A 17,613-nucleotide genomic window follows, 5' to 3' on the forward strand; every position below is an offset into this window, starting at 1 on the left:
GTCTCCCAGCTGGAACGAGGGGAAGAGCCGTGGGTCCAGGACCTCCAGGGTTCTGAGAAAGAAGTGCTTCCAAGAGCTGCCTGCACAGGTGAGGACTTGGTTAAAGCAAGTCAAAAACTGTCCGTGAATACAGGAAACATTTGGGATGCCCTACAAAGACTTTGTGAGCTCTCCAAGTTCAGGATTGTTCCCTGCAGATGTGGAATAATTAGGCAGATGTCACTCATGGCTTCCCACCTATCCTGACTAACAACTGGCAGCAGATCCCTGCCTGATCCCACTTTCCTCCATGTTCTGGGTGAAATGCAGACCAAAACTGATCCCTTCCTCTCTCTTCTGGGGAAAATCAGCTCCTGATAGGTTTGATCTCTCCTGCACATATTTTGGTTTGTTCATCCCTTTTAAAATTCCTGTCTCTGAGATTTCCTTTCTCTCAGGCACAGGGAGTGACCTATGTCTGGATTCTCTCTGTCTCCCATCAGGTGATAGCATGGTGCGTGAGAATGAGGAGCAGAAACCCCAGCAGGAAGATGCTGAACAAGGAGCACCACATGGGACGTTATCAGAAAACTCAAAGGGAATGTTTCCAGGAGTTGTGCACTCGAGAAACAGTAAAAGCCTCTGAGACTCAGCAGAGGCCAGAGGAGAACTTCAGTAGCCTCTCAGCCCTTATTACACATGAGAGAATCAACTTGGAAGAGACACACTACAAATGCCACGAGTGTGGGGAAAGCTTCAGTCGGCGCTCAAGCCTTATCACACATCAGAGAATCCACACAGGAGAGAAGCCCTACACATGCTCTGAGTGCGGGAAAAGCTTTAGTCGGCGCTCAAACCTTGTCACACATCAGAGAATCCACACAGGGGAGATGCCCTACACGTGCTCTGAGTGCGGGAAAAGCTTCAGTTGGCGCTCAATCCTTATCACACATCAGAGAATCCACACAGGGAGACGCCTTCACGTGCGCTGAGTGTGGGAAAAGCTTCAGTCTGCGCTCAATCCTTACCACGCATCAGAGAATCCACACAGGGGAGACGCCCTACACGTGCTCTGAGTGCGGGAAAAGCTTCAGTCGGCGCTCACACCTTATCACACATCAGAGAATCCACACAGGAGAGCAGCCGTACACGTGCGCTGAGTGCGGGAAAAGCTTCAGTCTGCGCTCAATCCTTATCACACATCAGAGAATCCACACAGGGGAGATGCCCTACACGTGCGCTGAGTGTGGGAAAAGCTTCAGTCTGCGCTCAATCCTTATCACACATCAGAGAATCCACACAGGGGAGATGCCCTACACGTGCGCTGAGTGTGGGAAAAGCTTCAGTCGGCGCTCTGCCCTTATCAGACATCAGAGAATCCACACAGGAGAGCAGCCCTACACGTGTGCTGAGTGCGGGAAAAGCTTCACTCGGCGCTCAAACCTTATCACACACCAGAGAATCCACACAGGAGAGACGCTGCACACATGCTCTGAGTGCAGGAAATGCTTCAGTCAGCGCCAAGCCTTGTCACACATCAGAGAATCCACACATGAGAGACGCCTACACATGCTCTGAGTGCGGGAAAAGTTTCATTGAGCACTCAGACTTTGTCAGACATCGTAGAATCCACAGTGGAGAGAGACCCTACACATGCTCTGCATTTGGGAAAAGCTTCAATCAGATGTCATTCCCTATTAGATATCAGAAAATCCAAATCGGAGAGAACTGTAAGAAATGCCTTTATTAGGGCTTCCCAAAGATTTGTTTTTTAAAAAATCAGATTTGCTAATTCCAATATAGTGATCTTTGCACCATCTTCACTGTGGTCTCTCGGCTCTGCCAGATGAGTTGCCTGCTTCTGCCTTTTGCAGCTCACCCTTCTTTGGGGTCAGTCCTGTGATCTTTCTATCAGCTCCTTCCCTTTTGACTTGTAAGAGCGTGTGTCCCTCCAGCCAGGAATTTCATCAGCTCCAGGTGGGGGAGAGAGGGTTGATGCCAACAAGCTACCCTGAGGCAAAAGTTACCTGTGCCTTACATCCACTAGGACTGTACATGGAATTGGGTGCTCAAGTTAGTGATTTTGGTGTAAAAAGACAAGTATAGTTGTAGAGCAGAAGCAGCCCAGGAGTGAATCCTATATTATGGGAGTAAGTAAATAACTTTTCCTTATCTACTTTCTCCACATCACTCATGATTTTATATACCTCTATCATATTCCCTCTTAGTCTCCTCTTTTCCAAGCTGAAAAGCCCTAGCCTCTTTAATCTCTCCTCATATGGGACCCGTTCCAAACCCCTAATCATTTTAATTGCCCTTCTCTGAACCTTTTCTAATGCCAGTATATCTTTTTTGAGATGAGGAGACCACATCTGTACATAGAATTCAAGATGTGGGCATACCATGGAGTTATATAAGGGTAATAATATAGTCAGTCTTATTCTCTATCCCCTTTTTAATGATTCCTAACATCCTGTTTGCTTTTTTGACCGCCTCTGCACACTGCGTGGGCATCTTCAGAGAACTATCCATGACGACTCCAAGATCTTTTTCCTGATTTGTTGTAACTAAATTACTCCCAATCATATTTTATGTATAATTGGAGTTATTTTTTCCAATATGCATTACTTTACATTTATCCACATTAAATTTCATGTGCCATTTTGTTGCCCAATCACTTAGTTTTGTGAGATCTTTATTAAGTTCTTCACAGTCTGCTTTGGTCTTAACTATCTTGAGCAGTTTAGTATCATCTGCAAACTTTGCCACCTCACTTTTTACCCCTTTCTCCAGATCGTTTATGAATAAGGTGAATAGGATTGGTCCTAGGACTGACCCTTGGGGAACACCACTAGTTACCCCTCTCCATTCTGAGAATTTACCATTAATTCCTACCCTTTGTTCCCTGTCTTTTAACCAGTTCTCAATCCTTGAAAGGACCTTCCCTTTTATCCCATGACAGCTTAATTTATGTAAGAGCCTTTGGCGAGGGACCTTGTCAAAGGCTTTCTGGAAATCTAAGTACACTATGTCCACTGGATCCCCCTTGTCCACATGTTTGTTGACCCTCTCAAAGAACTCTAATAGATTAGTAAGACATGATTTCTTTACTGAAACTGTGTTGACTTTTGCATAACAATTTATGTTGTTCTATGTGTCTGACTATTGTATTCTTTACTATTGTTTCAACTAATTTGCCCGGTACCGATGTTAGACTTACTGGTCTGTAATTGCCGGGATCACCTCTAGAGCCCTTTTTAAATATTGGCGTTACATTAGCTAACTTCCAGTCATTGGGTACCGAAGCTGATTCAAAGGACAGATTACAAACCATAGTTAATAGTTCCGCAACTTCACATTTGAGTTCTTTCAGAACTCTTGGGTGAATGCCATCTGGTCCTGCTGACGTGTTAATGTTGAGTTTATCAATTAATTCCAAAACCTCCTCTAGTGACACTTCAGTCTGTGACAGTTCCTCAGATTTGTCACCTACAATTTGGCAATGTTTATGCTCCTTTCTAGGATTTGACTTCCACTTTTTAAAGGAAGTCTTTTTGTCTCTCACTGCTTCTTTTACATGGTTGTTAAGCCCCGGTGGCTCTTTTTTAGTTCTTTTACTGTGTTTCTTAAATTGGGGTATACATTTAAGTTGGGCCTCTATTATGGTGTCGTTAAAGTGTCCATGCAGCTTACAGGAATTTCACTTTAGTCACTGTACCTTTTAAATTCTGTTTAACTAACCCCTCATTTTTGTATAGTTCTCCTTTTGAAATCAAATGCCACAGTGTTGGGCTGTTGAGATGTTCTTCCCACCACAGAGATGTTAAATGTTATTATATTATGCCATTTATTTCGAGCAACTGCAGTTATTCGGGAGAGTACAGACAGGCAGAGTTTCCCCTCCCGAGGTAGGTCTCGGTTAGATAAACAATTAAGGCAAGCATTTATACCTTTTGCGACGTACAGTAAGGAGCAACAACTGCATTTTGTTTGTACATATTCCTTTCTGATAGCTTACTTCTCTCAGCAATTTCTGCTACAATCTGCATTCTATTCTTATCTAACACAAGGTCGAAAACCAGCGTCTCTTACAGTTCTTTTCTGCTCGCCCACGCCCTGCTTGGAAGTCTCCCGTTATTAGCTGTTAGTTAGCCTGGTAAATATCAAGTCCCTGAGAAAACACAGTTATATGAAGCAAAACAAAATCACAAACAGAAATGTCATTGGAAATTCAAAAATTAAAAAGGAAAATGCAATTCCCATCACTTCATTGTATCTGGGCCATTCCTGTATCGAGAGTACCCGCTAAGGACCCTGTGTGCTTATGGGAAACCTGGAGGAACTCATAGCAGAGCCTGAACATGAAACTCAACTGCTCCCAGGTGCCGCAGTAAAACCCTTTCCCTGCTGTGATGTTGATGATTTTATGAAAATATGCTAATGAGTGTGAATATAATGTAACTGGAACATGCTTCATGCAAAAGGTCTCTTGTGCAGTGTCATTACAAAGCTTATTATCTACTGTGTGTGTTCAGCCTATTTGTATGAACCGATCATTCCTGTATCTGAAGCTAGAAATATGAACTATAACTCTGAGGTCCTGTTGTAATGATGCAAAGTGTGGGCCATTAATAGTGGTTTGGACTCCTGATGGCTCCCATTAACCAGGACAATTGACTGGAGATGGCTCTGTCCTGCACCATCTGTGAGTCAGGCCAGGAACAATGAAGGCTTGGGGTCTCACAGGGCATGTGACCATGTCACCTGGTACAGGAATCCATCTTAAACCTGGGGCTTTTCCCCAGGAGAGAGACAAAAGATTCCTGCCTTGTACCAAAGCTGTATAAGGGGGTGGAACAGAAGAAAGGTGGCTGCAGTCATGAGAAATCCCCTAGCTACCACCTGAGCTGGAACAAGGACTATACCAGGTGAAAAGATTGGGCCCAGACAAGAAATAAGTCTAGTCTGCAAAAGAAGCTTATTGGAAAGTCTCTGAGGGTGAGATTTTATCTGTATTGAGTTTCATACTGTATTAGTCTTAGACTTGCATGTTTTTGTTTTATTTTGCTCTATGGAGAATACAAACTCCACAGAGAAGGAAAAGTTAATGCCTTAGAAAAATCTGTGTGTGTTAGAGTGTCTAGGAACCACTCTCCTATAGCTTCTTTTCTCTAATTTCCTTTAGAAAATCTGAAGCAGGGAGCAGAAAACCATTGTCTTTTCTGAGGTGTAAGCTCAGGACCTACTGAGTATGAGACTGACATGCTGCCAACTGTGCTAAGAAGGCCCAGGAAAATGTTTAGGCTCAGTACATATAGGATCCTTCTACAGCAGTGACTGGAGCAGGGAAGGAGCTGGAAGAAGCAGAGAGATCTGGTGCCCACAGACCTGTCCTGGCCTCTTTCTCAGCAGCAAAGAAATCAATTTGCCCTTCCAGTGAACAATCTACTGGAACTAATGGCAGCACAGGGGGGATGTTTCTAAAGTATGCACCCACCTCTACATTTTAGAACTTACTCTCCTTTTTCTAGTATAGCACTTTCTATATGAACTGGCAAAACAAACTACACAGGTAAGAGAAACAAGGGCTTGAGAGAAAGCTTGAACTCATAACCCCAACAGATGGCCCCTCTGCACTAACCAGTTGCACCCCTGAAGATGTTTTTTAAACACATTTGGGAAGCAGGCAGTTATCAGTCTCTGTGGTTCACACCTTTGCCTGGTAATTGAAAGGCTGCTGGTTCAAACTTAACTCAAGATGCGGCTTTTCAGCGATGAGACTCCAGTACATTTTAACAGGAAGAAAATCTCCTCTATTCTGGCTTTGCCCCATTTGACTCCTTCTGCCCATCTTCTCCCCCTCCCCCAGTCGCTTTCCTTCCCCACTGGGGCCATGCAGAGAGGATCCCCAGTCAGTCTCTGTCACAGAGAGTCTGTATCCCATAAAGGGAGGGAGGGGTCTCTCTAAAACACTGATAATGGGGAGGGGAGTGGTGTGCGTGGTTAGTGGGAGACAGGATGGAGAACTAACAGTGGGGCACAGAGAGATTCCCCCAGATTTGGGAGATCCCCTGCTTCCCCCCATCAGCCAGCTGTGAGAAGAACAACTGTTGGGGTGGAGGGTCTCCACATGCTGCCCCCGCCCCAACTGCCAACTGTGGCAATGGGAGCTGCGGGGGTGGAGTCTGTGGGTAGCAGTGTGCAGAGACGCCCCCGGCCTTCCAGCTTAGGGGCTGCGGGTTGCTTTCAGGAGATGCCCGAGGTAAATGCTGCACCCCTCACCCTCTCCTGCAACCCCAACCCCCTGCCCCAGCCCAGACCCCACACCTGCACCCAAACTCCCTCCAAGAGCCTGCCCCCCACACCCACTCCTGCACCCCAACCCTCTGACTGCCACCCCTGTCCAGCCCAATCTTCTGCTGATGCACCTCAGCCCACACCCGTGCAGGGTTTGAAGCTTTCATTGCTTAAATTCCAGGACACGGAGTGATTTCAGCTCCCCTTTGCTCAGAGGGAACCTTCACCCCACTCCTAACCAGGTTCTTGTCCATGGGATCACTGTAGGGGGGCTGGATCCCTCGGTGTCTTTTCTCTCTCTAGGACAGGCCAGCGTGCAATAACTGGGGGCATCTGAGCACCCAGGACCTTCTGTGGGGCTGCCATTCCCTTCCCTTCTGTGGTCCCATCTGTCATTGACTCCAGCCTTTTTTCTATCCATCGTCAGCACCATCTCAAGCCAGCAGCACTCGCCTCAAAAAGACAGAGTCCAGTGGCACCTTACAGACTAACAGACGTATTGGAGCATAAGCTTCCGTGGGTGAATCCCACTTCGTCAGGTGAATGTAGTGGAAATTTGCAGGGGCAGGTATAAGTATGCAGGCAAGAACCAGTCTAGAGGTAACAAGGTACTTCAATCAGGAGGATGAGACCTCTTCTAGCAGTTGAGGTGTGATCACAAAGTGAGGAGAATATGCTTTTGTTGTTGTCTCGCCAGTCATAGAATTCCCACTCCATTAATCTGACGAAGTGGGTTTTCACCCACGAAAGCTCATGCTCCAATACGTCTGTTAGTCTAGAAGGTGCCACAGGACTCTGTCGCCTTTTACAGATCCAGACTAACACGGCTACCCCTCTGATACTCAAAAAGACAGTGTCCCCTGCTGGGAGTAAATCATTGACCGCTCTCCTCCCTGAGCACTGACTGCCCCTCTGTTTCCTTGCCTCTCAGTCTGTGCAGATGGGACCTTTCCCTCCAGTGCTGGAGGATTCGCCCTTCTCATCTACCATTGTCCCAAGCAGCACAGCGGGTGGGAATCTTAAACGTACCAAGGTGACTTAGGAGCAGAAACACTCCCCTGCAGATCTTCCATGCAATTGTCACTTGCCCTTCACTGAGCAGGACTGAAACTGGTGCAGGAGACTGGTGAGCCACATCCTCTGGGCATGAGGAAAGCAGCAGGGTGACCAATGATCATGAAGATGCTGGGGATTGAACCCAGGGCCTCATACATACAAAGTATGTGCTCAACCACTGAGCTACATCCCCTAGCAGGTTGTGTTTGCTATGGGTTACACTCAGAGCCCTCCTGTTTCCAGAGCATCCAGTGACCTATAAGCTTCACGAGAAGCCCATTCCCTCTCTGAGGACCAATCCTGCTCTCCTGGAGGTGACTTATTCATAGGGTCACTTTTCAGCAGGGCCAGATTCTATGTGTGGGGCAGAGAGAGTGGGTGCCCTGGTCTCAGGGTGCAGAGATACACTCAGCCATCTCCCTGCATTGGGTTGGGGGTGCAATCCCTGCTGCAAGGTCATAGTGGGGATGCTGTGAGCAGCTCAACACCTCACCCTAGTGGCAGAAGTGGTGTGGGAGCTCCAGGTGTTTCTAGGATCTGCTATTTCCACCTGCCTGCAAACTCTAGGTTTCAGCACATTCACTGCGGTGCAATTGGGTCACTGTTTCCATGGCTGAACAGCAAAGAATCACTCCCAGTTTCCTTCTATTGGCAGCAGGATTAGCCTGTGTCGGTGGTTAATGAGGTGGATCTAGTTGTAGATTGTTATTCGTTCCCCACCTTGACAATCCATACAGTCCCTTTCCCAGGCAGATTCCCAGCACCTCAGTGATCCCGGTAGCAGGGTTGGGTCCTGAGATTTTCAGGGTTCTTTTCCCCTCCACCTGGAGTGAACTCAGCTTTTTCCCCATCCCAGACAATCCATGAAATAACAACAGGGGCATAAAGAAAGAGGGGAGGGAACATCTCACGGCCAGGGCTGGATGTGCCCAGAGCCCCCTGCTTGTCCATTGTTTCCATGGAATTTGGCCCCCTGCTTTGCACAAGGGACAGAGAAAGATCTTGCTGTTCCTGTGTCTGTGCAAAGAAAATTGTGCTTCTGTATGAAAGAGAGGCGGGAAATGGCCCCATGATGGGGCAATAGCCTCAGGATTAAGAGCAAAGGACAATGATGGGAAGGTTCACAATTGACTCAGTAGTTGCATACAAAGGTGCACGTTTGGCAGTTACACTGGGAAATTCTGGCTCCTTCTCAGGCTCAGGTTGGCCACCCCGGTCTAGATGTAGAAGTGACAACATTTAAACTTGAGAGAGGGGCCAATTTCCCCATCATTTCACACTTTTACACCCAAACACGATGACTTTCTGAATGAACCCTCCTCCTTCAGCCAGAAGATCTTGGGGTGGATGTAGGAGTCACTGGGTAAAATTCTCTGACTCTGTTCTGAATCAGGTCAGAGCAGAGGTACCTAGTGATCTAGTCTGGCTGTAAAATCTATAGATCAACACCATTAATATGAAATTAATCCTCAGAAACGGCTGTTCCCACCCAGACCCCAGCAAAGGGCTCTCCAGGGAAGGGGGCTGTTGAGGAAGGAAAGAAGAAAGATGTCCTTCTCCCTCTGGAGGAACTGGGCTCTGCGCTTTGGACAGAAAGGAGGGGAAGGAAATGGCCACACGATGGCAGCAGAACCTAAGAAATGAAACACAATAGGCTTATGTCCACACTGCAATGTAACACCCAGGGCTGCCCCATACCAGCTCAGGCTCCCAGGGCTTGGGCTGTGGGGTGGTAAATTTGCAGTGTAGACATCTCGGCTCAGGCTCAGTACCGGGCTCTGAGACCCCACAAGGCTGGGAGGGAGTTTAGCAAGTAAAAAAGGTAGAACGGCAGTGGAGTATTACCCTGGTCTCAATGGCATTTCTCCATCGGTCTGTCTGCTTTGGGGCAGGGACAATAACACGTCCTGCTGCTTTTGTTATTTCAAAGGGCGGTTTAGGATTTTCATTCTCACACATGGTTACACTCAACCCTCAGTGTAAACTAAATGAGCCGCCCATAGATTCTGGCAGCCACAATGAGGCATTTGGTGTGAGAGCTCAGACCTGCCCCTGTCCCAGAGGGTCGGGGTCATCTGTGAGGGGACTGGACCACTGACCTACCAGCTCCTAACTCCCAAACTTTCAGTAACTCTATCATCAGTGCCTGTGAGTGTAATTTAAACCATCAAAAGAGTCATAGTGGGCTAGACCATAGTCTGGACTTCGGGTCTGGAAAAGAGCTGGCACAATCCATAGACCAGGTTGTTATATAAAATGCACATGGATTTGAACCCTTCACATACAGTAATGGGAAAGTTCTTGGTTCAGGCTTGTAGCAATGATGGAATAAACTGCAGGTTCAAATCAAGTCTTTGGAGTACATCCCTCGCTGGGATGGGCCATTCAGTCCTTTGTCTGTAGAGCTTCAGTTTGTAGCAAAGTCCTCCAGAGGTATGAAGCAGGATTGAAGACAAGATGGAGATGAGGTATCAGCCTTTATAGTCTCTGCCATGTGGTCTTTGCTTTCTTTGTCCCAAGGACACTCTATCCAGCACGTGGCATAGACAAACCTTAGCGTTCTCTCCATAGGCAGGTCCCTGCATACCTTGCTGAGTCACAAGGCGTATCTGCCTTCTCTCAGTGGGTTGATTGTGTAGCTGATGGTCCTTAATGGGCCATCAAGCAGGCTAGGCAGAACTGACACCAACTTATCTGGGGTGTTCCCCGGAAGCAGAGCACAAGTTTGAAATAATGACAGAACAGAGCCAATACTTATAACATCAACTACAAAAATGATACACATCTAGAGATGGCATCATTATAATCAGCCAATCAGAACCTCTCCATAGACCCCTTACACGACAACCTTTCTACAATATTGGCTTCAAATATAGAACAGCGGTCGCAACGGTGATCTATACAGTTACAGATTATGTCAATAACGTCACAGGAGGTGACACGGCATCAGTGAGACTGATACTGGAATACTGCCTCCAGTTTTGGTGTCCTCAGTTGAAAACATGTTGTGAAACTGGAGCTGGGGCAGCAAAGAGCCACCAAATGTCCTGAGGGCTGGAGAAAATGTCTTCTAGTGAGCTATTGAAAGAGCTCAACCTGTTTAGCTTATCAAAAGAAGGTTGAAAGGTGACTTCATTGAAGTGTTGAAGTGCCTTCAGGAGAGAAAATATTGGCTATTAAGGGCTCTTTAATCTAGCAGAGAAAGGCATAACAAGACCCCGTGGCTGGAAGGTGAAAAGAGACAAATTCATATTTCAACTAAGGCAAAAGTATTCAACAGCGAGGATGATTCACCACAGGAACAAGCTACCAAGGAAAGTGGTGGATTCTCCATCTCTTGATGTCATTTAATGAAGACTAGATGCCTTTCTGGAATGTGTTTGCCCCAAAAGTAGCTCTTGTGTCCTACAGGAGGCCTGTGACATGCAAGGGGTCAGATTAGATGCTCTAATGGTCTCTTCTGGCCATAAAGTCGAGTAATTTCTGAAAACTGAGTGTAGCATTGGGAGCAGCGTCTGATGTTTCCTGTCTAGCCGGCTTGCTGCCTAGAACGAACGCTCCTTGAGTGGGGTGATCCACAGGAGTAGCTCAAACCTGCAAAGTACCTGGCCAGGGGCAGGACATTGGCACAGCAAGGGAGGGTGTGGCAGTGACATCACAAAGGCCTTTGGCAGGACCTCAGCCTATTGGTCAAAGGTGGTGGGGAGGTGGTGACCTCACAGAGAGATGCTGACATCAGCCAGGCAGGACAGTGGCGAGCGGCCAGGGAAACCTCAGAGACCCTGTGACTTTGCTTCCGCAAGTCTCCTTCTCCAGGTCTCTCTCTGAGGACTGAGAGAGTATTCAGATTCACGGACGTGAGCGCCAGGAGGAACCTCTTTCGAGTTTTCTCCTTCCCTTTCAGTGATTTTACTATTAAACAGCCGTCCCTGTTTAGAAGGTAAGAGCCTCCTGGAGGTTTGAAACCTGTTCAGTCTGATCCATGTGGTGACAGTTGAATTCTAGGCATGGACAACATGAGCTTAAGGAAGCAGAATTTTATTGTGCACCTGGGATTTTGTCCTCAGAATCACTGGAGACATTAGGGTTTGTCCTTTTGTTTCACCTTTCCTCCATCCATCCCTCCCTCCTTTCTCTTCTCCAGTGGCTTCTTTTGCCCTTTCTCCTGTCCCCCCCCCACCACCGGGGGGTGGTTGGGTGGGGGGGTGTGGCGGGGGGAGTGCTCTGCAGCTCCCACTGTGGGAGATCCATCCAAAAATGTGGGGCTGAAATAGTGCTCAGGCAGTCAGGGCCAGATTAACCTTTTGTGGGCCTCAGCACCAAACATATTTGTAGGCCCCTATATAGTCACTGTGGGCTCTGAGTGTGGGCCTGGTGGGGCAGTGCCATTGGTGCCTTAGCATACCCGCTACTGAACCTCAGAGACATTTTTCATTTTGATCACACACCTCTCCGTGACTATATGCATTGCCCTACACAGCAACCTCAGCCCCCAGGTTTTCTTATTGAGCTGTACACCCATGTGGGTTTACCAGTGTCCACAGTGAGCAGAACTTTCATAGTGATCAAGGAAACTCCCCACAAATTTATCTCCTTCCTCATTCAGACCTTCTCTAGCCATGTCTCCAGTACCCCCCACGTCACCAGTCACCGCATGTGATCCTAGTCTCAGCTCAGAGTTCTAAAGCCAGCAGACACCTGATCAGTTCTGACAGATCCCCCCCTCAGCCCCCATCCTGCCATGTGAGCCAGCCACCTGCAAACACCATCTCCCCAAAGTCAGGACTTAGCCCTTGGGAATCTGAAGCCACCAGCCTCTCTCCCTCTGCTCCCATCTACATGCTAGTCTGCTACCTGGTCACCACCACCTCTCCCCATACTTGTTTCCTTTCCACTTTGGACATGCTCCCAACCAGCTGGAAGCTCCCTCTGCCAGCCTGACCTGCTCCCTCTTTCCCTGCTCCCCCTGACATTCCTGTCCTACTGGTGACCTCTGTTCCTTGAGGTGAACTCCAGTGTCTTTAGCTGCTCTAGCTTAATGGCCCCCAGTAGTCACAGAGCCACCTGCAGCTTCTCTGGCTACAGCCATGGGGCCAGTTCCCAGAGGCCAGCCTTAGCCAGCTGCAGCTACTAGCCGTAGGAGGGGTGGCAATGCCAGGGCTGAGCCTACTTGAACCTTGCAACAGCTGCACTAGGGATTCTAAAACCTCAGCCCTGGCCCTAGGCAGCTGCAGACTCTGGAGTTAGGCACTTCCCTCCTCTAGGCCATGGCTTTAAATACCTGCGATTCCCATCACCTGCAGCAGAGGCCACCAATTCCCATGCCCCCCTCAGCCAGCACCTAGTCGTGCAGAAAGTGCAGCCTGAGTGATTTTGGAGGCTGGGTGCCAGGAGGTTCCCGTCCCTGAGCAGCAGCTCTGCAACAAGCGCACATGCTTCCCAGTTAGGACATTAGCCGTTACTGACAAGGCTTGTCTGTGTTCTTTTTTTTATCTCAGTGTTAGGTGTGAGAAGTATAAATTGTTTAATAGGTTCCATTAGTAGGTTAATAAGATGTTTATGAAGTAAATCACTGGCTTTAAAATAAGATCCAATCTGGAGCATATGAACTATTGACCCTGGACTCCAGCCTGAGAGGGGACTTGTTTACCATCAGGGACAGGCTCAAACCAGTCCAAACCGGTTTTTCCCGCCAAAACCAGCCCTCAGCTGCCCATCTCCTCAGCACTTTTCCCGCCACAGAAGTGATATAAGGACGTGCTCAGCGCCTGCGCGGGCCGTCCCCAGCGACGGCCCTCCACGGTCGGGTCTTCCCAGTGCTCCCGAGCCGAGAGCGACGAGCCCTCGGTCCCGCCGTGAGACTGAGGAACAGGAGGCCTGTCACCCCATTCCTGCCGCCCTGCATCCCTGGTGTCCAGCCTCCCACGGAGCCCCGGCGAGTGAGAGACCCCGGGGGCACTGGGGCTGGGCAGGAAAGTGACTCTGCCCCGGGAACCTGGGAGAAGCCTCAGAGCTGCCTCATCCCCAGTGGGATTTGGGGGCAGAGACTGGGGCCTGGCGGGGATCCTGTGGAGTGGGGGAGATGGGGGTGTCAGGCAGGGAGGAGAAGCCGGAGTTGCGGGGGAAGGTCAGTGGGATGCGGGGGGGGTGTTGAACTGTCTCTGGGCAGCCAGGAAATTCCCGGGGGGGGGGGGAGCGGGCGGGCGAAGGGGGGAGGGGAGTTAATTGGATCCTGTCCCTGTTTGTGCCACTTGCCTCTCGCCCCCGATACAATTGATCTCTCGTTCTGCCCCTGTTCTGTCGCAGTGTCTCACACAGGGCTATAAAATCTGGGGCGATTTCCTTTCCTCCAATGATCAGCTCTCCTGTCTCCCCGATTTCCCTGTTCTCCCCATGAGTCTCAAACGTCAGTTTAAAATCTTCTCTAGTGAGGGGCATTTTCCCACCCGTTTGATCTGCAGCGATTTGTCCTTGTGTAGGTGGGAAATTGTTGCCCTGAGTCATTCCCCAGCACATGGCTGCCCCTGGCGTGGGGGTGGGATGGCTCAGTGGTTGGAGCACTGGCCTGCTAAACCCAGGGCTGGGAGCTGACTCCTTGCGGGGGCCATTTGGGGATTTAGTTGGGGACTGGCTCTGCTTTGAGCAGGGGGTTGGGCTAGACACCTCCTGAGGTCCCTTCCAGCCCTGATCTTCTATGAGATGCCGGGTCTCTGCCAGGGCAGGGAAGGGAGGCGCACGTGTCCCCCATGGGGACTGCCCAGACCCCCGTTTCCCAATCCCAGTTGTTGACCCCTAACTACCAACACAGTTGCCCCAAACCATCAGCTGCCGGTCACCTGTCCATGCCCCACTGCTGCCCCCTGCCTTTATCCCGGGACCTTCCAGCTCCCCCTCCCTTGCCCTTTTAATCAGCTCCTCAACGGGCTCCCTGCTGCCCATGGGAATGGTGGGGGTGGGGGAACCATCACTTTGTGTTTATGTATTGACAGTCGTATAAAATCCAGTCCAACAGTCCTGCTTTTCCACTAGTTCGTTAACAGCAATATAAAATCCTCAGATCTTGGTGTTTTTCTCTCATGTTATCAAATATGCAGTTTGTGACACATTTGCTTTGCAAATCTCAAAGATTCATATAAAATATCCTAAACATTTGCCCCACTGCTCTCTAGTTGTCTATTTCTAACTGAATATGCCCTGAGATTTTTCCCTGTCTCTCTAATTATAAAATACTAAGAAAATCTCAGATTTACACCTTTCTCAGATTCTTGAACCTGATATAAAATGTTTGCAAATGTTGGCCATTTCCTCTTTATTCATTTATCAGATATTCATTGGAAATACTCAGATTTTTCCTCCTATCAACAACTGATATAAAATCCCTCTGATTTTCCACTTGTCTCTCTATAATTTGCAAAATGGATCCAAAATCTCTCAAATTTCCACCCTTTCTCTTTCATTTCTGAATGTTGCTCTCAAAGCTCAGGTTTGCCTCTTTCTGTGTCATTATCAAATGTCAGTTAAAAATCCTCTCGGGTTTGGGGCTGTTCCCCATATTTCTAAATCCCAGCAACTTCTTCCTTTGAGGGAACCTGTTGCCCTGAGTTCTTCTCCATCCTGGATGTTGTAGGGGGTGAAATTGCCCAGAGATCATCCTTCCGGACTCCTTTGTGAATCATTTGGTCCCTCCTTTACCTCTGTTAAAATGTTTGCCAAAGAAAGAGACCAGCCACATATTTAATACCCATCAAGGCCAGAGGCCTCCCCCTGTTTGGGGATCAGTGGTTCCCAACCGGTAACAGAAGAGTTGGCTGGACCCTTTTCTTTTCTCCAGCTGGCACGGGATGAGGAGGTCACTCTGAGTGCAGTGTGAGTTGAGAAGTATCCCAAACCCCATGGCAAATGGCCTCGGTGAGGGGTTGCTTCCCGCAGTGCTAAGATGCAGCCACCTCTGGGGTGGATCCATGGTGGCCATTATTTGCTAGTGACAGGCCATGGAAATTTCTTACCTATTTTGTCCCTCCAGGCCTTCCATACTCCTGTTCAAGAGACTTCCCCCAGGGCTCCCTCTGCCTGTGCGACTGGCCAGCAGGGGGCGGTGGTCACTTTCTATCCACTTCTCAGGCACTGTGAGGTAACAGTGTTGCTGGGTGGGGGGAGATAGCAGCTGAAGGGGGATTGTGGTGGGGGGAGGCCTCTGGGTGGCTGGGCAGGGGGTACCCTAGTGAGGTTGGTGGGTTCTGGAGATTTGAGGTTTCAGGGGGTGGGTGTGATGTGCCCAGCCCTGAGGCTGTGGGTCCTGGAGGTGGGTATCACTGGGGGCCTGTTGGCTGCAGAACAGCCGGGGTGGGCGTCTCTTGGGGAGGCGGGACAGGGGGTTAGAGGGAGCCTGGTGCTGTGCCAGGGGCTCTGTCTGGGCTTCCCCCGCAGACTCCTGGGATCGCTGCCGTGCCCAGTGCACAGAGTGTGTGGGGGAGAATCCCCGGCGCTAGGCCAGGAGGTGCCCCTGTAAAGCATCAGGGGAGCCCGCAGGGGGAGGAGGGGGTGCCAGGCAAAGGGCAGGGCAGATCCTGCTGGAGGGCGGGGGGATCCTAGGCAGGCAATGAGGGACTGAGTTCCCAGTGGGGGTCCCTTTTGGGGGGGTCTCTGGCTGTTGTGGTCTCTTGGTGGGGGGAACCCTTTGGGATTCCCTACCTGGCAGTGAAGGTCTGGTGGGGGTTCTCTGGCCGGTGGGGCTCTGAGGGGTATCTGAGGTCCCTGGCTAGGGACTCTGGGGGCTGGGTTCCAGGGAGTATCTTGGGGAGGGGGCTGGGGCTCTGGGGGCTGCTCCTGACCTCGCTTCTTCTCCCTAATTAGCTTATGCCAGAATCCTGGCTCCAAGCACTGCCCGACATTCCCCGGCCAGGCCCAGTCACTGTGATAACTTTCTAGCCACTAATCAAACACTGTGAGGTGAAATCATCGATTTTTGCTTTTCTCCCCTCTTGAAAACTGCAGGAACTTCCAGTTCCATTGCCCTAGATTGTCCAGTCCATTGTCCAGTCCTTGTCCTGGATCTGGGGGGTGAGGGAGGTGGGAAGGGGGTCAGCACTGCCGCACAATGGTCTCTTCCACAGCGTTCTGGACTCATTCTTTCTGAACTCTGGTTTCATTGAGACCATTGTTAATCCAGAGTCACTGTATGGAAAGACAAGGAGTGACTCTGGATCGACAGTGGGGCAAATGAGATCAGCAATTCTCCCTGTGAGGAGGGGCTCTCATTAGCTGCTCTCCCCAGAGAGCTAAAGGAGGGAAGCTGCTCAAACGCTCTGTCCCTCTCTGCTCAGGATACTGGGGTTCAGCTTCCTGGGTCAGACGCTGCAGCCTCCATTGTGATCGGGGTGACCAGGCTTAGCAGCTGCTGCTCCCCCAGCGGGGTTCTGTGCTGGGAAGTGACCTGAATTAAAGCTGCTTCTCTGCCTGGCCCAGGGGATGACTTTCTCCAGCTGGTCCTAGCCCCCTAGGGCAGCCCTGGGCCCTGTTAATACTAAATTCTGAGCCAAGTCTCCAGGTAACTGAAAGACCTCAGGGAAAGTGCTGGGGACTGGCAAGAAAGTGACTCTGCACAAACAGCCCCTCCCTATTTCTCCTCCCATTAGCAATTGCCAGGAGAAAATCCAGCCCTGGGAGAGCAAAGCCCCCAGGAATGGGACTTTCCCAGTCAGAGGGGCAGGGAGAGAGGATAGGGGAAGGAGAGACTGAAAGGGGCAGTGGGAGAAATGAGGGGGGAGAGATTTCCGTCCAGACACATGTATTGCTGCATCCCTGGGCAGAACCACTTTCCAGTGAACAAAACAAGGATCAGACAGAGGAAAATCCCGTTCCTGACTCCATATTCCCCCTGCTGGGGTGTGGCTGCCGTGGGGTCAGTGTCTGAGGGAATCCCCCACAGTGACTCCTTTGGTTCTGCTCTTTTCTAGCCTTGTGTTCATAGACTTTGTTATGGGGTGAGGGGAGGGAGAAGGGAGATTAAAAATGTCTCTCTGGGCTTAGCCTGGCAGCAGGGGCCAGGTCTACATTGTAATAAACAGACTGAGCATTTCCCAGCATGGCAGGATCTAGGGTGTCTGTCTGCAGGGAAAGGGCCTGGGGGAATTCTGATGTGAAATTAACTAAAATCGGTTCTGAGATGCCCACAACTACCCTTCTCCCCCAGACAAGCTGCAGAATGACGTCCATGTTTTCCTCCAGCTCATCCCAGCCTGGCGTGGGACAGGGAAGAGAAATGGCTGCAGTGGAGCCAAC

General features: G+C 49.7%; 1 protein-coding gene and 1 non-coding gene across 2 annotated transcripts; one reads left to right on the top strand and one right to left on the bottom strand.

Moving 5' to 3' along the window:
• Positions 1-770: 770 nt before the first annotated feature.
• Positions 771-17,319, top strand: LOC120381566 (zinc finger protein 3-like; the record flags this gene model as incomplete). Its single annotated transcript, XM_039499737.1, has 3 exons — positions 771-910; positions 990-1,391; positions 17,289-17,319. Coding segments are annotated over 3 exons (573 nt in total), but the record flags the coding sequence as incomplete, so codon positions are not given.
• On the bottom strand, positions 7,454-7,525 carry TRNAT-UGU. The gene has a single exon. It is a non-coding gene; the product is annotated as a tRNA-Thr (tRNA).
• Positions 17,320-17,613: the final 294 nt, after the last annotated feature.

Source organism: Mauremys reevesii, linkage group 14 (genome assembly GCF_016161935.1).
Source record: "Mauremys reevesii isolate NIE-2019 linkage group 14, ASM1616193v1, whole genome shotgun sequence".
In the NCBI taxonomy this organism is placed as follows: Eukaryota; Metazoa; Chordata; order Testudines; family Geoemydidae; genus Mauremys; species Mauremys reevesii.